The sequence below is a fragment of the Lynx rufus genome, unplaced genomic scaffold, assembly GCF_022079265.1.
Source record: "Lynx rufus isolate CCGP_SWC_20201006 ecotype Redwood Valley unplaced genomic scaffold, mLynRuf1.p SCAF_20, whole genome shotgun sequence".
Lineage (NCBI taxonomy): Eukaryota > Metazoa > Chordata > Mammalia > Carnivora > Felidae > Lynx > Lynx rufus.
Window position 1 is genome coordinate 27,959,649 of NW_025814835.1, and position 22,182 is coordinate 27,981,830.

Below are 22,182 nucleotides of genomic sequence, written 5' to 3' on the forward strand. Positions count from 1 at the left end.
ACAGCTGGCAGGTGGCAGACTGGGGATGCAGATGGCACGCTGGGTAGCTCCAGAAGCCGCTGTCCCGCCATCACGTGCTGCTCAACTGCATGGGCTTAAGCTGGGATTTGATTGACAAAGAGATCGGTGAATGCTGGGGCTTTCAGTCATGCTTCTGTGCACACACGTCCTCTGTCAGAAACTGAACTCCTCTCTAGCACCAAACTGGACACAGCTGAGGACATAGAGTAACAAGGTCTGACTCTTGTTCTCCAGGTGATAGCGATTGATCAGGGGCGGGATTCTTTTCAGAGCCATAGAGCTGGCAGCTTGCCCTGCCCTGGAGAGAATGAGGCAAGCCGGTGGGGTTGGTGGGTGAAGCCCAGGGTCAGGATCTGCGTCCCTCTCCCTGCAGGTGCTCTATGAGATGACAGTGTGGACGGGTGATGTGGTTGGCGGTGGCACAGACTCCAACATCTTTATGACCCTCTATGGCATCAATGGCAGCACAGAGGAAGTGCAGCTGGACAAAAAGAAGGCCAGGTATCCAGAGGTGGCCTCTGCCCCTTGCTGCTACACGCATCCAATCCCCAGCCTCCAGTCCTACCCTGCCTCCCTCACTCTCCCCTCATGCCTTAGGGCCTTCCAGCTTCCACACCTTTATCCATGTGATTCCTCCCTCCCAGAATGCCCTTCATCCATTCTCTTCTGTCTCAGGACCTTTCTCTTCCAGGGGCCAGCTCAAATCTACCTCCTCCAGGAAGCCTTCTTTGATCACCTTCTTTGATCAGCCCCACAGTCCATCCATTCGTCCCTTCCTGCCTTCCTGCCTTCTTGCCTTCCTGCCTTCCATTCATCCATCACTTAAAAGTGTTTATTGTAAAGCCTATATATTTATTAGTTGATAGCACTGTATCCTGTGAATCTCCTGCTTTCATTCACTGGATGGTGGTGATGTAAGATTTAAGATTAGGGGAAGCTGAGTGAAGAGAACACAGAAACTCAGTTCTATTTTTGCAACCTTCCTACACGTCTAAAATGATTGCAAAATAAAAAGCTAAAAGAAATTTTTAAATAGTAAAAAATGATTGAAGCCCTAGTATCCATCAGGCACTGTCTTAGACACTGGAGACGGAGTACAACCAGGAAGAGAAGATCCCCAAGTTCACAAGGCTTAATACCTGAGGGAACCATAGCAAGAGCACGAACACTGTTGTGGCCTTATTGTGTGCCATGAGTTTTTCTAAGCCCTTTGAATGTGTTGGCACACCTTGCCCTCCCTACAATTCTATGAGGACCACTATCGTCATCCCCGTTTTATAAGTGAGGACACTGAGGCACAACAAGGTGAAGTCACACTGTTGAAGGCCACATGGCCGGTACACTGTGGCACCCGTCCCTAGTCTTAAGCATTAGGTTCTATTGCCTCTTAAGTGAGTGGTAAGGATGATGATAGTGGACCTCCCATAGCCCTTACTGTCTGCACCTTTCATCGAATCCCTGACTCAGTCCTGGGTTTGGGATGGTTTTCTGTGTTCAGCTGTTGTCCGCCAAGCCATCCCTGGCCCCTGATGTGTTGAGCAGCAGAGGGGAGAGGGGGGAGACTCAGAGCCCAAGCAGGCAGTCATGGACAAGTCTCGACCACCGTAGGCAGTGGTCTGGCTGCCTGGGATGGTTGCCACAGAGCTGTGGGCCAGAGATCTGCTATCTTACATGCTGTCTGTTTGGATGTTCATGCTCTTTCAGTCCTCACTTCTATACTCTGACCCTTACTTCCATCCCAACCTCAAAGTCCTATGGTTGCTGTTTTTTTTTAATTAATCATCCCATGTCACTGTCCCACCTTATTTTTCAGACGGAGAGATAGACACCTTTCTGGTAGTACTTAAACTCCAAAAGTGTTGCTCAAAAGCCACATTATAAGTATAGCCATATCATAAATGATTTGAGGCACCTTGTTACTTAAAGGATTTTGTTTTTCTGAATAAAGACTTGCTGTTTGTGATGAGAGCCATCACTGGTTTGCAAGCTCAAATTAAACTTTATTTCATTTGCAAGTGGCTCTGTTTGACCCATGCCTTGTTCTGGGTGTCCACATCTTGACTCAGGGACTTGGATAGTAAGACTCATTTGTGCCTGTGACATGTGCTGCAAGGAGATGCTTCCTCCAAGTAATGGTGTGCAACCAGATAGGAGGGAGAAACATGCACGCATACACAGAGAAGGTCTTATGTGGGTTTGCCTGCTGCAATTGCCCGGTTGTCAAATGCTGTTATACCCAGAGGCCAAAGTTGATAGCCATGCACTCACCCCACTCCCCAGCTGAAGCCCCAACTTCTTATCTTGCCACTTTGGGGGAGGCTGTTGTGGTAAACTAATTCACACTGAGATGCTGGTGAATTAATGTGGCATCCAAAAGAGGGGTCATCCTCAAAAGGTAATGTGAAAACTAAGGAATGAGTCCCTAATGGTGGAATTGGAGTCAATTGATGTCCAGTGGGCATAGGTGCTATTTTTAGACAAAGGTATGTGAGGTTTTTTTTTAGGGAAGTAAGTGCCTGTAAGGAATCATTCCTAGGTCTAGTAGAGAACTCATGTCCTGGGAGATTCCTTGGTCTGGAAACAAAGGGAATTCAGAGTTCTGTTGGGTCTGACCAACAGAATGGCCCCATGGCTTTCACTAGCCCTCAGTGCAAAGAAGAGGAGGAGCTGAGCTCAAGGGAATGCTAGGGTTCTAGCTGCCACTTCAGGAGGCAGTTAGGAACTATTTGACCAGTGACCATGGCCAGGGTGGTGATAAGCTTGTAAGTTTCAAGTCTTCCTTCCATATCTTTATCATTTGGAACTCACACTGCCTGGTTAGCATTAAAACTCTGAGAATGGAAAGAGCCCATCTTTGGGGACTTCAGGGGCAGAGGAGTCGTTGGTGAGGCTGAGTCCTTCTCTCAGTTGGGCTTGGAGACAAGTCTCAGGGGACAGAAGAGGAATGCAGGCTGCCTTCGAGAGCACCCAGGTCAGGCAGTTGGAAACTCCCAGGCCCGCTGCTGGGTGACCCCTCTGGACACATCACCTTCAGCTTGGAGGTCACAATTTAAGAGGGCATTGGCAGATTTGAACAGGTACTCAGCCTGATTCTGGCATTTGAGAATGATAAATATTTAAAATCTGTTTGAGGTTTCTTTGGCTTTGGTCTGCACTCAAACCTCTGCAAGCATACTCACGCAATATGGATGCAGGCAGGTGGGTGCAGCTCCCTGTTGCCACCTTCTATCTCATGGGGGCATGTGCCGTGTTCACTTTTATCTCAGTGGTCCTGAGGAGGGATCTGAGGGGCCAGGGGCTGTTGGCTTTGCCTTTTACCCCCCAGGCACGTGAGCACCCGTGGACACTGACACCACCACCAAGGCAGTCGTCCTGCTACTCGCCGCTCCTTGGAGCTCCCCCTATGCAGATCATCTGCCCCCCTTTAGGCCCCAAAGTGCTCCTTCCATGCCTCTTGGGCTTGTGACAAAAATTTACTGCAAATCTAGTGGCTTAAAACAACAGGAACATATTCTCTTACGTTTCCTGAGACGAGGAACCTGAAGTCAGTGCCATTTGGCAGAAATCAAGCCCAGCCTCACCCCCTTCAAGGCCTCCAGGGGAGAATCCTTTCCTTGCCTCTTTCAGCTTCTGGAAACTGCCAGACTTCTTTGGCTTGTGGCCGCATCTCTTCAGTCTTCAAGGCCAGCATCTGTCCAGTCTCTCCCTCCCCATCTTCACATCATCTCCTCCTCTGCGGATGTGTCAAATCTCTCTTTGCCTCCCTCTTACGAAGACACTCGGGACTGCGTTAAGGGCCGTCCTTGGGTATTTGTCAGCCTACCACAAGGGCCATGACCCACAGAGCATGGATCTGAAAACCCTGTCATGTAAGGAATAGTCAAAAGTTCCAGGGACATTTAATTCCCAAAAGAATTTTATTTTGAAACATATATGGGTGGGGATACATCTCCTTCGATGACCTGTATACTTTAGTGACTTCATGCCTCTTTGGCACAGATTGATCAGAGAATATAGTTGTATTTATTTGTATCCAGTCATCCATTCACATATGCATAACAAATGTGGCATATATAACATACATTTGTACCTAAATCGTAAATACTTATGGAACAACCTATGCAGCCACCCCCTAGGCCAGGAATTGAACACTTCCAGGTCACGCTACCGCCCCACCCCCATCCCTAGAGGTAAACGTTATGTTGGTTTTGAAGGTACTTTTTTGCTTTCTTTCAACATTTTACCCCTACCCTGTGCATGCCTCCCTAAACAATCAGCTTCCATTTCATCTGGATCTCTGGGTTACGGAAGTGAATCAGGCTGTAGGCATTTTATGTGTTATTTCTTTCCTCAGCGTTAGGATTTTCAGATTTCTCTGAGCTGCTGAGTGTGGCTGTGATTTATTTGCTCGTCTTCACTGCTGCTTAGTATTCTATTGACGGAGGCCTGGAGAAGAGAGGCCAGATGGCCTGTTGCAAGGGACTGGGGAGGGAAGTCGAGGCACCAGGTGTGGCCGAGCTGTTGCCAATGAAACAATGAGCTCAGGTGGGCAGAGCTGGGGCCAGTGAGGGGAGGCCCAAGTCAGTGTAAACAGAACATATCAGGAGTTGGTGACCGCCATCCAGAGAGAGAAAGAGCTGCCCCAGGCTGACGCAGGGCCCATCACTGGAGGTGACGGGCATGAACTAGCCCTAACCCTAACCCTATTGGTGTGGAGAGCCCAGCCTGGAAGTAACTTGGTCTAGCATGAAGCTGCGGCTGAGGCTTGACCCCGGCAGTTCCTGGGAGCCCCGGCCACGTCTCTTAAGATGCACAAAGGCAGACTGCCTAAGCAGCTGCCCCCAGCAAGGCTGGTTTTGGACCCCACACCCTTCTTCCCTGTCTTCCAGCCAGTCCCTCCCCAGGCTCCCTACCCACACACCTTCCCTAGCTTCTTAGCAGTGTCTCAAATTCTTCCATTAACTAATTGCTTTTCCAGACAAAAGCTCTGGTCCTGGTTAGCTCTCCGGCTGTTCTAAGTCACAGAGGCCAGTGAGTGGCTGGGTGCCAGGCCCTTTCCCAAGATGGATGGCCCTTGCCAGGGAGTAGGGAACAGAAGGAAACCAGAATAGGAAGGGATTGAGGGGAGGCCAAGGTTGCAGTCCCCGAACTCCACCTCTTTAGCTGCTGAGTAGAGGCTCCTTGGAGCAGATGAGCAGGGTACATTCTGGGCCACTGGGGCGGCCCTGTCCTCCTGAGCCAGAAACAAGGGGGACCTGGGTCAGAGGCTGACTGCCTCTCCAAAGGTGCCCCTCAATGTGTGAGCCCCTCTGAGTGTCAGCTGAGGTGTCCTGAGGGGCTCTGGGACAGCAGGAAAGATGTGGTTGGTGAGTCGCGGAGGGATGAAGGGTCACGGAGGGGCTCTCACTTTGGTTGCGGGCCTTTCTCCCTGAGAGAATGAGGTCCATCCGGATGTAACTGGGGTCTAGTCCATAATAAAGGTGAAAGGGCAGAGTCATCCACTCTGGAGTCTTCTAGAAGAAAAACTTATTTCTTTGTCCCTTTTTCCTTATACCTGCCCCGCCATAAGAATCTCCATAAAATAGGGATTCTTGGCTAAATTCAAAGGGTGGTAATTAACGAGAAGCGTAAAGCCAAGAATTCTAAATTCCTTTGATCTGCAAAATTATACACTTGGTGAGGAGTCAACTAGTTGAAAGATTATTTGAGGGAATTTCTAGTATGTGACATGAGCCTGACGAGGGAACTAGTGAGCACCTCCTCCTAGCTTCTGCAGACCAGAAGGACAGACAGGGCTTAAATTAGAGCAGGAGGGATTTAGGGCAGACTTTTGGAGAATGTTTTCACTTCTAATAATCATAAAGTGCACATGAGTATGTTATCAAAAAGGATTAGGCCTCTGCCCCACCACTGCCTTGAAGGCAAGGAGTAGTTCTTGGTTTTCAGTCCCAGCCACACTGGCGGTGGCCTCTGTTTTTAAAAATACTTCTTGTATACAAGGAAGTATAATTGCCATGCAGCATCATATCTTCAGTGCCACTTGCGTTACCCCAGGGGCTTATCAACAGCAGCATCTGGAATCAGTCAGCAGTCAAGCAATCAGTCAGTATGGAAGGTTGCATTATACATGCAGCATTGTGGGAAGAGGAGTAAGATTATCAAGATAGAGCATCTCACAGACGATGAGGTCATTCACCAGAAAAACAGTAATAGCAACAAACGCAATGTACCTTCTGTTTGCCTGCCTTTTAATAGTTATTACCCAATCTAAGGCCACTGCTTTTAGTTTTGCAGATTGTGCATAGAAATATATCCTCTAGAGCTGAGCAGTGGATAACCTGCCCCACCATTCATGGCAACCCTGTCACTCATAGAATATCATTTAAAGCTTTGCAGGTATAGAATTCCTTTTACATTTTAAACTGACTTCACATTCACTCGGTCCTCCTGACAGTTTTGTGAGATTGCAGGGTCCGTGTCGTTTCCCCCAGACTACAGATAAGGAAACCAAGTCCCAGAGAGAAGCTTGGACTGCTCTAGGTGGCTAGAAGAATAAGATTAGGAACCAGAGCTGGTAGTTCTTGATGCAGGGCCATTGCTGTCAGCCAAACTCACTTAATCCAGGCTTTCAGGAACACATCTGGGGTGTAAGAGACAGGCTATTGGGGAGTCACTGGGAGCTGAGATAGGAGCTGAGTAAGGGTCTCCTGTACCCTCCTCACCCCTGCCCAGCCCCTCATGGTAGCTAGGTCCCCACTTTATGCCCCTCCTCTCTTCCCCTAGATTTGAGCGGGAGCAGAATGATACCTTCATCATGGAGATCCTGGACATCGCTCCATTCACTAAGATGCGGATCCGAATTGATGGCCTGGGCAGCCGGCCTGAGTGGTTCCTGGAGAGGGTAAAATGTCTTCCCTCCACCCTTTCTGCCCAGCCCTTCTTCCTGCTCTTCTGTGTTGTCAGTGGACCTGGTTAAAGTGCAGATGTCACTTTAGAGGGTTATTACACGAGCCAGGCTCCCAGCAGGAACTGGGGCAGCAGAGGCTTTAATGGTGGGCACTTCAGGCAGGAAGGCAGGAAGCTTTCGGTTGCCCCTGTGATCGCACATTAGGTAGCTGCCTCTTTTTCCATCTTGGGCTCTGCTCTCCCCCACATAGTCCTCTCCTCTCCCATCCACCAAAAGCTATCTCTTTTGAGTCCCCTCAGGCTCCTACGTCCCTGTTCTGCCATTAACAGATTTTCCTTGAACCAACAATATGGTGCCCACACCAAGGACACAGTCTGGCAGACTTCAGGTGTTTATGGCTGGCGGTGGTTTTGTTCGTCCGTTCTTCTGTCATTCGCTCTGCAAACGTTCCTTGTGCACAGTGATAGGTACCTCTCAGAAACACGTTTGGATTAATTCTCCATTTCCAAATTTCCAAACTAAGGTGGTCACAGTAGGGGCTTCAGACCCTGTGCAAGTCATACAGAGCAGGGTCTTTGTTTGGAGAGTCTAGGTCAAAAGAACTCATCTCAGGTCTGGAGTCGTGGGTCTTTGGGGTTCAGCCAAGGGGGATGCATTAGTAGGTGGGCAGCTGATGGAAGTGAGGGCAGGTGTTCCCACACTGGCTCCCTCACCCAGATCCTACTGAAGAACATGAATACTGGAGACCTGACCATGTTCTACTATGGAGACTGGCTGTCCCAGCGGAAGGGCAAGAAGACCCTGGTGTGTGAAATGTGCGCTGTCATCGATGGGGAGGAGATGATGGAGTGGACCTCCTACACTGTCTCAGTTAAGACCAGTGACATCCTGGGTGAGTCGGTGGGGCCCTCCCGTCTCCCAGTCCCACATCCCACTACCCTTGCCCTTCCTCAAACTCGGGCCCAGGCCAGGGCACTTTTCTTTGGATGACCTTCCAAATGTTAGTCAACACAAGTCCTTTCCACCATATGTCACTGTCTGTCTGAACAAAGTAGTTCTCCCAGTTACTGAATTGGCTCTGTCCCCCATCCCCCAAGGCAGTCTGGGAGAACATGATGAGGCAGTGTGGTCAGAACTTTCAAAAGCTATGCAGGAGCTTGACTCAGAGGCCCTCTGTCTTCCTACTGCTGTCCCATGCCCCTCACACAGATGCTGTGCATCTCAGAGGCCCTTGGGTTCCTTCCCACATCTGTGTGCTTGGTAGCCATCTTCTGTGTGCCAGCTTTAGGTCTTGGGTCTTAGGATGGAGATATGACCCTGGGCCCTTATGAATCTGACATTCTAGCACAGCCGTGACATGAAGCTCTGCCCAAGGTCTGCATAGGAGCTGGGGAACTCACAAGAGGGTGTCTTACCCGGTTGGGGATAAAGGGCAAGGGTCATGGAGGGCCTCCCAGAGGCAATGCCAAAGTCTAGTCCAGAAATACAGACAGAAGCCTCTGAGGCAGATGGAACACCAGATGAAGGGTCTTACGAGCAAAAATACTAGTGTTTGCAAAGGCCTGAAGCTGAGAGGGAACACGTTCTTATGGAGGCAGTGTCTCCCGCCTACCCTTCTCTATATCAAACCTGCTCTCCAGGAGCTGTTGCGAGGAATATGGCAAACTCATTCACACTGATTATAAATGACTAGTGAGGGATGAGCCTGTTTGGTCCTAATAGCTTACATGTTCAACAGAGAAGCATTTAGCCAAAGAAATTAGGCTCTCCTGGTAGGATCTCAGGCACAAGTGATGGGTTAGTATAGCTGGTAAATTTGTTGGCACCTCCCTTCCTCCTTGCTCTTGACAGTGGAACCTTCACTCCTTTTGGTGGAAGTTCCAAGTGTCCACATGTTTTGCACCCTCCATCTCCTCATGATGTGTTCTCAGAAAATAGTTGATAAGTTCCTTAATAACCATAGGGGGTGTGTGTCAGGAAAGTTTCATGGAGCCACCTCTTCCAGAAGCATCTCTTTTTTTTTAACTAGGGTCAATACCTCTATTTGGCTTAAGCAGATGCTATGAAGCTCTAGTGTAGACTGTCAACCAATCGTAGATCTGGGGAGCAAGGAACTTTCCTATTTCCCTCTGAACCCACATTGTGCAGGAAGGAGTCTGTATTTCTAAACCACAAAGCCAGTCTTCATGGCATACCTTTTAAGTATGGGTGCATTTCCCCCAGAAATAAATGAGTTCTTGCACTAAAACCACTCATACTTGCTAACCAGGACTCCAGTTAGCTCAACAGCACTTACAAGGTACAGAGATAGGACGAAGGATAGAATTGGAGACCCAAGGGTCCCAGGAAACTAACCAGCCCTTTCCAACCTCACCGCTGGCCTCGTCAACATTAAACTTCCCATCCGCACCGCTGTTGCTTCCGAGGAAGCCAGGCTGGAGACCTGGAGAGTAAGTGGGCTGTGCGTTGGAAAGGCTAGCACCTAGAGCCTCTGTCTTTGCACCCCAGGAGCAGGCACCGATGCCAATGTGTTCATCATCATCTTTGGGGAGAATGGGGACAGTGGGACCCTGGCCCTGAAGCAGTCAGCCAATTGGAACAAGTTTGAACGGAACAACACGGACACGTTCAACTTCTCTGACATGCTGAGCCTGGGCCACCTCTGCAAGCTGAGGGTCTGGCATGACAACAAAGGTAACTCCTGCTCAAGGTCAGAGGTGGTGGGGATGGCAGGCCCCAGCTCTCCACCTGAGCCCTTTCCCGTCCCCCTGGCTGCATGTTGACCTTTTACTGCAGGGTGACAGGCAACTAAAAACTGTTGATTGTCACCATTTTTACACTTGCATCAGTTAGAAAATGTCCTATGTTTCTGGACAAATTTTAGAAATCAAGCTTCGTTCCTAACACCATTTTCTTGTTCATTGCTCTTCCCCTAATGCCTATCACATTGCCTGGACTATAGTAGGGACTTGATATAGTTTTAATGGAATTTATTTATAGCCATGTTTCACTCTCTCAGATCCATTTCTGGTTTGTTCATGCCTCAGTCACAGGAAACCCACATTTCTCTGGAAACAGAGTTTCCCCCATGCCTAATACTTCAAAAATTGAGTCCTGGCCATGAATCTCAGGATCATGATTAGGTCCTCTAATACCAGCTTCCCCACCTTTTCCCCAGCACTGACTGTGCACATATCTAGACTTGCTCATTTTTCTTGGTGTATTTTTCTTTTATGCCAAAACTTGACTGCCAACTATTTCGTATTTCCTCACAGTCAAAACCCTGAAAGAAAAAGGAGGCCCCTCAGCACCACGGACAGCTGCATACAGGTCCTACTGTATTGTTGGCTGCTGCTTACTGTGGTTTATTACATGCCAGACTCTTCAAAAAGCTTGATTCCTCTCTTGGTAACTCAAGACTATCTGATTGCCTTCTTCCTATAATGGCTCCTGGGCTTAAAGAAACCCAGAGGCACCAATATTATCCTCATTCCTTTGAAAGCAAAGAAGTGGGCCTCCTCGCCTCCAACCAGAATTTGGATCTGAAAGCAGGGAAAGGAAGATGTCTGTATCCTCACTGAACCCAAGTGGTTGGGATACTAGGGTCAGGAGAGGTACAGGGAAGTCCAGGTTCTGTGCCTAGCTTCCTCTTTATAGTAACTTTCTCCTCCATAGATGGAAGCTTAAATGTTAATATAAGCCAAGACAGCTAAATATGTCCTTAAGCGCTCTCTCTATGCCACATTTTTTCATATTTAGTTTAAAAATATTCAAGCTACATTATGCTTCCCTTGCATAGCAATTTATGAGGACAAAAATATTTCATTTGAGAGCCTTCCACCAAAAAAAGTTGTGGATCCCTGAACAGATACCATATAAGTTACAAACATTTAGTTAACTTAATAGTATGGCAGTTATCTCTTTCCTTGATTCTACCTTTCCATCTTTTCTGTTTATCCAGAAATTTTTTAATGAAAAGATTTAAGCCTGCACAAAAGTGAGGGAAATAGTATAATCAACTTCCACGTACCCATCATGTAGATTCAACAGTTATGACTTGTCATACTTGCTTTCCTCTTTTCACTTTTTCTTTTTCTTTCTTGTTTTCTTTTTGGTTGCTATGTTTCCCTTTTAAAAATTGACACTTCTATTTTTTTAACGTTTTTCCATCTCCAAGAGACAGAAAGAGACAGAGCATGAGCAGGGGAGGGGCATAGAGGAAGACACAGAATGCGAAGCAGGCCCCAGGCTCCAAGCCGCCAGCATGGAGCCCGACGCGGGGCTCGAACCCACAAGCCGTGAGTTCATGACCTGAGCTGAAATCAGCCACCAACGAACCAAGCCACTCAGGTGCCCCAAAAATGCACATTTCTGAATGAAATCCAGTGCCACTACACTTAAGCGTGACTTCCTTGTGTCGTCCAATTTCCACTCCGTATGCAAATTTCCTTAATATGAAAAATGTCTTTGTATTTTGATTTTGCTTCAATCTGGATGAAAATAAGGTTCACACACTGCATTTATCTGTGACTTCCCCTTAGTATCTGTTAATGCAGAGCATGCTGACTCCCTTTATTTTTTTTCATGCTATTGGCTTGTCAAAGGAAGTGGGCCCAATGATCTGTAGCATGTCTGTATTCTGGACCTTTCTGTCTACTTCTTCATGGTGTCACCTCCTCTTTATTCCCCATATTTCATACAATCTGGAAGTCAGTTCTAAAGGCTTGCCTGGATTCAGGTTCAACTTTCTTTGGCAAGAATACTTTATAGGTGATATCAGGACTTCTTTACAATGGGAATCGTGTATTTCACATTACGCCACAGCAGCTCTACTCTTCCTGACTCTCCCATCCAATAGTGGGTGCAGGGACTGTCAGCCTGGTTACCCCAACCACCGCCCCCCACCACCAGTCCCGTAACTCTTCATCTAATGGCTTCATCCAGGAATGATCAATTAGGATTACGAATGGTGATTTTCTAATTGTCCTTTCTTATCCACTTACTAGCTAGAATGCTTTTGTAAAAAAAAATAAATAAAATATAATTTTACAAGAGGAGACTATTTAAGAAACAGACTCGCTCATAATAGGTTTCAGATGACTCGCTGTGGATCCCCAGGGTCTCCACTCTCAGGCTAGTGCTGGCCACACAGTTAGCCAAGCTGTAACTGTGGGTTTGTCTTCACTAGTGAAAGCCAACCATGTGATATCAGCCTTCCCAGAGCTACCTGTTCCCAGCTACATGTTTGATAAGTTCTTCGTGGAGCTAGTTGTGGTAGGATCCCTGTCACTCACATCCAATATTTTCAAAACAAGACAACTAAATCAGCAATGAAAAAAATGCTGAGGGTGAAGTGTGCTTCATCTTAAAGGAGTTAGAGTTTTTACCGTGGTATTTACCATGAAAGGAACGGTTTGTTTATTTTCATAGAATTCTAACTTGAGAAAAGAATTTGGGATGGGTGAGGCGATGCCATGCTTTCAGAGGACAAGGTGAAGGGAGGTGCAGTGGGGTGGGAAGCAACCTGCCACCAAGCACCAGGGCAACATGGGCCAGGAAGATTCCTTCTCTGGTTGTCCATGGATAGAGTTAAAGCCAGCCCAGAATCCACCCTTCCCTTCAGCCAGCGGCTTTCCTCTGTCACCACCTTGCTTGGAATCCAGGAGATGAAATTCAGGAGTGAAACCTACCTGGGGTATAAGGCAAGAAGAATAGTGTGTTCTAGCAACAGAAATGATCTCATGATGACCCACCTCTCCAATGAATGCCGTCCCTCTCCACCAACACTCATGCATACACACACACTCACACACTTATAATTCCCATTGACTCCCACTGGTCATTTTGTCATGATGTGATATGATAGAAAGACCATCATCCTGGAGTCAGAAGAGATGGCATTAAGCCAGTGATTCTCAAGGTGTGGCTCTGGGACCAGCAGCATCAGCATGACCGGGGAACTAGTTAGGGATGGAAATTCTTGGACCTCACCACAAACCCAGTCAATCGGAATCTCTGGGAGAGGGGGGGCCTCAGTAATCTATTTCCACAAGCCTTCCAGGTGATTTCAGTGCAGGTGCTAGTTCTCAGCCTTGAATACACATTGAAATCACTGGGCAGCTTTAAAGGCTATTGATACCTGGGTCTTACTCGAGATTCTACTGTAGGTGATTTGGGTAAGGCCTGGATAGTAGAATCAGCCTCTCTCTCTCTCTCTCTCTTTCTCACACACACGCCTTCCAAAAGGACCAACATTTTGGCTTCTCATTCTCTGCCTTCCTTTTTACTTGCCTCGCCCTTTCTCTGTTCCACTCTGGAATCCTGTAAGAACCACTCCAGCAGGTCTTATGGACATCATTTCCAGACTGAACACATTGGGGATTATTAAGCAGTTTAATTAGTTTCATGATGTTATCAGGAATCATCTCAGAAAGCAACCAATTTATAACCTTATGGGCGGAACTGGCCCTAGTGTAGAAAAGTAAAACGATTATTGAGATTTTTTAAAAAGTTTATTGATGACGTAACTCACCACTCTTTTAACTCAACAGAAGTGTTTTACATTTTAGCATAATTGTTTTAGCACTCATTGTTTTCCACTTCAGTTGAGATTCACATTTAAAAAAATATATGAAGTACTTTTTAAACCCAGAATTGAAGTATCCTAGGACTGCCAATGTGCATGCCCTGCCCAGAGCCTCCACATCTGTCACCCACCCCAGAAGTCCCGTGACTGAAGTGTGTGTCCATCTTTCTGTGTCTTTGTGCTTGTAAGACCTTAATGCTTTTGGATCCACAGATGTTGCTGTCAGCAGATGTTGCTGTGGGCAGTGTCCAGTCCTAGAGAATGGCTTTTTGGTGCGGACATTGGGGTGGTCCCCACACCCCCTGGTGACCTTAGAGGGCCAGACTTTAGAGTAGAGCACATACAAGCCTTCCTTGCGAGGTTGCCTTGTGAACATACGATAAGCAGCACGTATCATCACCATAACCTGCCACACCACTGGATTTCCCCCCACTGGTGGCAGGTGCTTTGGCTCTCAGAGTGCTCAGGGACTTGGAAGGGTGGAGAGTAACTGAACTGGTGCATGGTACAAATAATATGCAGCTGCCACAGCAAATGCACACGGACTTATACTTGATGGCTGTGATTTGGGGGGAGCACTTTTGAAGGACACCCTGCCAGTTAGAACAGAAGTAGCTGTGTGTTCAATATTAGGCCAAGACCTTTCAAGTTTCACATAGACCCTGACGAAATAGCAGCTTCTTACTCATTCTGTAACTGCCGAACAGCCAAGGTCCTCAAAGTCCTAACATACACATTCAGCATCCACTGAGCAGGTACTACCTGCCAGTCGATATGCAAGTCATTAGGGAAACAAAAACAAGTAAGACCAGGTCCCTGTCCCCAGAAGCTCGTGGTCAGGAGAGGAGACACATGTAAACAGTGATGACACAGGGTGGTCAGGATGTGGCCAACGCAGGTGCAGGGTGCTGTAAGAGCAAGGAGGATATCAGATACAGGCCTCCTGAGCAATCAGGGGACACCAGGGAAGGCTCCCCAGAGGAAGTGATGCCTGCAGTGATTCTGAAAGGATAATGGGCATGAACTAGGTGGACACTGGTGTCAGGAAGCAATAGGATTCATCCTTCAGCTGTGTGAACTCCCAGGAAGTCAGTGACCCCACTGTGAATCTGGCGAAGGCCATGAGCCCTCTCCCTGGTGAGTGTGGAATTATGTATAGCACAATTTCTCAGGGCCCTTAGACTGCTTCATGCCCATATGCAAATCCTCCAAGGGCCCATGAACCCCAGGTTAAGGATTTTGCAAAGAGAATCATATGCTCGGGGCTAGAGGAGCCCTCAGAGATCGTCTAACCCACATCCTCATTTCATTAACAAGGAAACCAAGGCCCAGAGAAGACAGAGAACTTGTGCGGGGCCACACGGCCAGTGGGCTGGGGGTAGCAGAAAGGTGAAAGCGCATTCAGCTCCCAATCCCCATCACGTCTCTTCCCCAGGGATCTTTCCTGGCTGGCACGTGAGCTACATCGACGTGAAGGACAACTCGCGTGATGAGACCTTCCGCTTCCAATGTGACTGCTGGCTCTCCAGGAGTGAGGGTGACAGGCAGACGCTCCGTGACTTTGCCTGTGCCAACAATGAGATCCGTGATGAGCTGGAGGAGACCAGTACGTGGTGGGGTGGGTGGGGGTGGGCACCCAGGTGTGATTCCGGGGCTGAAGCTTCAGAGTTAAATGCGAGGTAGCTCAGGACGGGATGGAAATGGTGTTGGTAAGTCTGAAGGAGAGACCCTTATAGCTGGAGGGGAATCAGACGTGCAGTGAAGGAAAGAGTCTTGGGAAGGTACATAAATAAACACCCTAAATGTTACTCGGTGAACTTGGAACAGCCAGGACACTGCTACCAAATCTTGGCCCCAATCACGGGGATTAATTAGGTAGCAGGAAAAACACTGGGGACAAGCTTACCCTGTCCCGAGGCCAGGCTGGGCACTTTGGTGGGAAGCCTTCTCTGGGTTGTTTTTATATCATGGGCTCCATACAATTGGTACCTGTGGCCACAGCTGACAGATCAAGACTTCTGGAAACAGAATTTGCAGGGGGAGCCAGCATCCCCATCGGCCACTTTCTTTGATCCTTCCTTAGGTGATATTTAAAGGGAAAGAGTTTAAATTGATCCCTAAAGTGGCTGGCCATCCAGGACTAGGGAGTTGTTTCTTTAATACAGATGCCGGCGTCTGGGTCCAACAGATTCAAAGAAACCTTATCAAAGGCAGAGCCCGGTGTAAAGAAAGGATTTTTTAACCTTAGTTTTTAAGGGAACACTAACTGCAGTAAGGGGTGAACCCTCAAATCTCAATGGCTTAACAAACCAAAATGTATTTCTCACTCATGTGATAAACCATACAGTGTGGTTGTTGGCAGGAGAACTTCCACGCTGTGATTGGGGGACCCAAGCTCTTTTGATCTGTGTCTCTGCCATTTTCAACATTCTTGGAAAAGGGAGAAGAGTGTGGAGTAGGCATACCCCCCTACCTTCTTAACGAATTGATTGACTTTCTATTGGTGAGAACTAATCACTTGACTCCATCTAGATGCAGGGAAATGTAGTGCCCAGGTGGACAGCCCCTGGGGGTGGGGGGAAAGGAAAGGAAGCACGGATCTCTGGTAGAAAGCCCCCCCCCCATGTTGGCCACACCATCCAAACTACCCAACGATGAGATTAGCGGCTCTCAGAGGTAGTGAGCCCCGTGTCCCAGGGAGCACCGAAAGGAGGGGCCAACCACCCCCTTGTCAGGCTTACTGCACAAGGATTCCTGCCCTAATTCAGAGTGTGGACTCCCAGCTTCTGTAAACCACACTCAGCTGAGGAATTACTGGGTGCCCAGTTTCATTGTAGATGCTGTGAGTGGCACACACCACTTTGTGACCTCCAGTTTGTGTTGACCTTTGCACATGGTAAGTCTCCCTGTACAACTATAAGCTCCCAGAGGTCAGGGACAGAGTCGCTCATTGTTGTAGCCTTCTGCAGCTCTGTAGGCTTTGGGACTCGGTGTGCTGTCACTGCTCAGGGGATGGAAGAAGAGGCGGTCCTTTCCCTTGGAGCCTCATAATCCCGTTAGAGGGAGACGCTGAAGCCCCTTACGCGGTAGGAATGCTTAAGCCCCTGACCCACGTGCCAAGATAAGCGCTAGAGGCTCCTCGGGCCACTGGCGTCCAGGGGAGGAGAGATTCGTGATGCTCAGAGCATAATCACTGAGTCTCCTTCACAGATTTCCTGCCAAACAGCTGCTAAGACCTGCGAGGGTTGAGTTGGCAGGGAGATTGCAGAGGGGAGGCGGCACTTGCGTTAGTTCCGAAAGGATGTTACAGACTAGAGATTGGACGGCAAGGGCACGGAGCCCGGGAGCCAGCCTGGATGACTGGTCTTTACTGAGAGGCTGTGGAGGGCAGAGGGGCACCCTCTAGGAGTCCATAGAGGGACAGATGGCCACACCTGTGTCCTCAGATTGGAGGGTCATCCTGGGGAGAGCCACGGACACAGCCGGAGCCAAACATCCCAATCCTCAGCTACCTTTATTTAACCATTTGGCAAAGATTTACTGAGCACCTACTAAGTGCCACAGCCTATTCTGAGTTCTGGGACACACCAGTGGATAAAACAAAGACCCTGCCCTTGTGGCACTTACTCTCAGTGTCTGTGACCCCTGGGGCGCCTCTGAGCACTCAGCTTGTGAGAACAACACCCTCTCATACTCAAAACTCAAACAGCTTCATCTGTGCAAAGCACTCTACACCTCTGTTCTCATTAGATCCTCACAGTCCTACTCCCACCCCGTGAGCTAGATAGGGTACAAATTCACACCTCTATCCCATGGGTAAGGAAAACAAAAACGCAGAAAGGCGAAGTGACACATCTAAGGCCCATTCCCAGCTGGTACAACCCAGGTGACCTGATTCTTAGACCGGGGCTCGCTGCACCGCTGCTGGCTGCCTTGTCTTTATTGGGCCTGGCTGCTACTCCAGATGGGTCGATTGCCCCACCTGCCTCGGCCCCCTGTTCCCTACCTTCACCTCCAACTCCTGTTAGCAGCTCCAGAAGCTGCTCCCAGCCCTCTTCAAGCACCTGCCTCTACAGATGACTCCAATGCGCAGCAGAGCTGAAAGCCATTGGCAGCCTTTAAATAACACCGACATCTGGGTCCTACTCCCAAATTCTGTTGCGATTAATCCGGAGTAAGGCCTGGGCAATAGGATTACCTGCTCATGCGTGCACACGCACATGCATGCACACTTGCACATGTGCCCACATGGTCACGCTCACGCGCGTGCACACATACACCCTTGGGAGGACAAAATAGATCTGTCTCGCTGGGACGTCCTCCAGCAGGACCGGTGCTTCCCTCTTTACAGCCCTTCCCCTCCCTGTTCTCCCTCCCTTGACACCTTTAGGACTGCTCAGTCAGCCTTCTCTGCAACATTTCCAGCCCAAATATAGTCCATTTTGATGGCCAGCTCCCCAGGGGGTGGGGGACTTCACCGCATCACCGGGCAGCTCTAGAAGATGCTAGAAAATCCATCTTTATACTCACGTTCTTGAAGCTTCCATTCTTTGGCAGTCCCAGTGGAGTCAAACAGAAAATTTCAGGAGTGGCCAGGACTCGTGGCTGTGTGTGCCTGAACCCCAAACCTAAGCTGGCTCCAGCAGAGAGGAAGCGTGTTGCTTCCCAGAACTCCAAGGCTCGGGCGGAGCTGGTTTCCACTTGGCTGTCTCCAGAGGCTCCAGTCATTTCAGTACATCCCCGTCTCCCCTTTCGTCTCAGCTCTGCTTCTTCCTGTGCATCGTGGGAAGACGGCCACTGGGAGCCCCAGCCCCACAGCCTTCTACTTAGCCTCAGTGGAAGGGGAGAGTGTCTCCCACGGGAAGATTCTGGCTGGCCATGCAAGCCACACTGCAGGAGCTCCTTAGAGTGAAGACACTCCTGACACTGTGAGGTGGGCAAGGTGATCTGGAGCAGGAAGTTCCGGAAGCCCACTGCCGTCCTGCTGGCACTCCACAGCGTCATGTGCCCCTGCAGTTCTTGCCTCGGGACGAACACCTGTTTATCCAGCACCTGCCCACATGATGGGGGGCCCTCAACTATTTGCTCATCTCCCTCTGCAGATGCCATGCCCAGAGCAAGATTTCAAGGGTGGTCTGCTCTCCTCTCTCCTGTCTTGCCACTTGAACTACACTCGTGCCCCAAGAGCCTGTGGTGGCTTTGCTGGCGGCCCCTTAGTGCTGGTGCCTCACACGATGGCTGCCGAGCCCCTCTCTCCAGCTGAGCTTGTCCTGTGGGTGTGCTGGCCCCACGGATGACCTTACACTGATCCCCACTGGCCTGGGCTCCCCACTGCCCCCATTCTTTCAGGTCCCTAACGCTCCTCTGTCCGTTTCCCCCCAGCAACATAGACACAAAGTTGAGAATCACGCCGTCCACCTTTGTATCAAGCTGTCGATGAAATACTGGGAAAGGGGGCAAGGTGAACTACGCTCATTGAAACTTCTTCTCCTCAAAAGACCGCAGATGCCCCTGGCAACATTTGTTCCTAATCTCTCTAAACGTCTTTGCTGATGTGCTTTAACCCAGGACCATCAGGGAAGAATGGTCTGTTTGCACTCCATCCACATTGGTTCTCAAATCTCAGACTTGAGTTCACCTAGTGAGCCCGTGGGTTCCTAGCGCCCCTGCCTCCTCCCCCAGGCGCTGACAAACCACATCCTCAACAAAGCCCAGGACCCACTTTGAACTCACGGGTATTGGGTTTGCAGAACTCACCCCGCCCTCTGTGGGGAAAGCGTGAGACCTGACAGTGGCTCGGCCATCGGTCGGCCCCAGCCTCCTGGGCTGGGGTCTATACGGACCCACAGAGCCCCACCTTCTTCAGGAGTTCTGTGCTGTCCGTGGCTCTCCTGCCCTCTCGTCGGCGACCTGCCTCTTTGTCAGGATTGCTTCCATGCGTCTCAGCAGCACGCACTGTCCTGGAGAGAAGCCGCCAGGGCAGAAGGGCTAGCGATACACTGAGCTACAGACACAGCGGCGCCTCGTCTCCCTTGTCTGTATCACGTCCCTGGGAGCGCGGGGCGGAAAGAGCTGTTCTGTGCATCCAGAGTCCCAACCCCTCAACGAGTCCTTTACTGTGGCAAGAGCCATATGCACAGGGACACTCTGACCGACATTGGTTGTGTCCCGTGTACCAGCTCCGAGTCTGGCCTGGTCCCTTGGGAGTGGGAGCTGGGTCCCGTGAACTCCCATCCCCTCCCCCCTCAGTCTTTGCCTGCGCTCCTCCCTCTGCCTAGAACCTCCTTTCATCTTCTGCAGACGGGAATCCTGGCTCCGTCTTCAAGCACAAGCTCAAACGCGACCTCCTTCCTGAAGCTTCCTGTGGCCCAACCATTCATTCATTCACTCCACAAATACTTATTGAGTTCCTGCATGCCAGGCACTGTTCTGGGCACTTGGGATCTATCAGTGAGCAAAACGAAGGCCCCTGCCCCGCTGGAGCTCACATTCAGGTGGGAGGCGGAGTACAGGAAACAATAAAATAAGCAGCAAACCACATAGCATGTTAAGAGGTAGCAGGTGATAAAGAGAATGTCATGGAGCCCCTTAAGGCCACCCGGGGGTGCTGGAGGCAGGCGAGTTGCCATCTTAGGGTGGGTGGGGCGATCTCCACGAGCAAAGTGAGAGAAGTTGGAAGCACTCCAGGGGAACAGTCACCCCAGGGCTCCAGGGACAGCAGGGGGGCAAAGGGGCCGAGTGGGGGGGGGGGCAAGGGGGAGAGCAAATGCGAGGAGACAGAACTGGGAGAGGTAATGGGCAGCTCATTTGTCCTCTCACCTGGAGCTACTTCAGCCCCTTGTTGCAAGGTTAGCACATCCTTTGTCGCAAGGTTAGCACATCCCATCTGTGGCCTGTGGTAGTCAGTGTGTGCCTGGGGCTGCAGGTGGAGCTCTAGGCACCCCCCTCCCCCGCCAGAGTCTAGCCCCATCCTGACCCTTAGCACCGACATAACAAATGTTGCTGAGTGAATGCAGACATGCTCAAACGAGGCGCAGGGGAGGGGTGCGGTGCTGCTGGGTGCGACTCGGCCTTGAGACAGGGCAGAACCTGACTGCATGTGGATAGGGCTCAGGGCTCTCCTGGAGTCTGGACTGCCTGTAGCTTCCCCCTCACTTCTCCCTCTCTGCCCTCTTTCTGCACAGGATCTCCGTTTTGCATCTCGGGGTTGGTGGGGGGGGGGGGTTGCTGTCCATCCCTGAGATCCAGGCCCCAGCACCTGTCCCAAAAAACTCCCCACCCCCTGCTTCCTGGTGTTTCACTCCCAGCGGCCCCATGGTCACCAGGCAGAGTGGCTGCTCTATAAATAAAAGACATGCTTATGGTGGCCAGACTGGGGCAGGTTTTTGTTGTAGTGCCTCCTTGTGGGGACTCCAGCCTATCCCCAGGCTGTGGTCTAAGATCAGATGGAGGACAGAGAAGCTGCTTCCCCCAGCTGACCTTCTCCCACCTTCTCCGCTGCAGCCTACGAGATCGTCATAGAAACGGGCAACGGAGGCGAAACCAGGGAGAACGTCTGGCTCATCCTGGAGGGCAGGAAGAACCGATCCAAAGAGTTTCTCGTGGAAAATTCTTCCCGACAGCGGGCCTTTAGGAAGTAGGAAGAGGGGGGTTCCCACTGGGGAGTGAGGGGGGTAGGGTGGGTAAGAGAGGGACCCCCCAAATCAACCCCCTTGGTGGGTACCCTAAGTATGCAAATGGGCCTAAACTGCAAGCACTTAATTGAGTACCTACTTTGTGCCAATCCTGTGCGAACTCCTACGGATGGATGAAACAGGAGATTTATAAAAGGGAAAGGGGGAGATTGCCACGCAAAGAGAGGCCAGTATAAGAGAGGAGAATTTAATTATTCCAACCACTAAAAGGAGAGGATAATTCTGTAACCAGACAGAGGTGCCAATATCACCACCGTGGCAATTCTACTACAATATATCAATATATTAAAGTAGCACGTTGTACACCTTACATTTACACGGGTTTGTGTCAAATATATTTCAGTTTTAAAAAGTTAATGGACAGCTACAGCAAACATTAGTAATTAATTAATTAAAGAGAGCCCGCTGTGCGGCAGGACCAGGAATCATTGCGGACCCCATCCAAGTCCGTGCAGACCTCACAGTCTAGTCTGCAAGGGAGCCGTGTAAGACAGCACAAACTAAGTTCTACTTAGGAGGAGGAAGGGAGGAGAGAGCCTCTTAGATGCTTTGTAGGAAAATCAAAATCGGGTCTCGGGAAAAGGCGCTTCTCACCCCTCCTGGTTGACAGGCACAGCCGGGAAACCTCAACTTCTCCTCCACACCAGAGCCACCCCTGAACTGCCCAGATGCCCACTTCATTTCCCCGCTCCCCCAGAACTGCTTACAGAAGTCTCCCCCTCCTGTGACCCACTGCACCTTGCATTTGAACTCCCTCTGCATCGGGATGAAGTATGAGCTCCTTAGACTGGCACCCGCAGACCACCACAGATGGCCGCACCCCACCTTTTCCATGGCTGCTTCCCTGACTGGACCCCAACTGCAGCCGAGCCAACATGCCCCCCACAGATGCCTCCTTGCCCTCAGTCCCCATCCTGTGACTTTGCCAAGTCAAGTCCACCTCAGGGGCCTCTTCCCTCCCTCCCTTTGCTGTG

General features: G+C 49.9%; 1 protein-coding gene across 2 annotated transcripts in view; it reads left to right on the top strand.

The window, feature by feature from the left end:
* LOXHD1 (lipoxygenase homology PLAT domains 1) overlaps positions 1-22,182 on the top strand; it is a 171,336-nt gene that overhangs the window by 143,250 nt on the left and 5,904 nt on the right. For both annotated transcript variants that reach the window (XM_047086447.1, XM_047086448.1), the window contains 6 exons: positions 395-522; positions 6,805-6,922; positions 7,646-7,820; positions 9,437-9,622; positions 14,950-15,120; positions 21,018-21,150. In XM_047086447.1, coding sequence (XP_046942403.1) covers positions 395-522; positions 6,805-6,922; positions 7,646-7,820; positions 9,437-9,622; positions 14,950-15,120; positions 21,018-21,150 — 911 coding nt within the window. The remainder of the gene's footprint in view (positions 1-394; positions 523-6,804; positions 6,923-7,645; positions 7,821-9,436; positions 9,623-14,949; positions 15,121-21,017; positions 21,151-22,182) is intronic.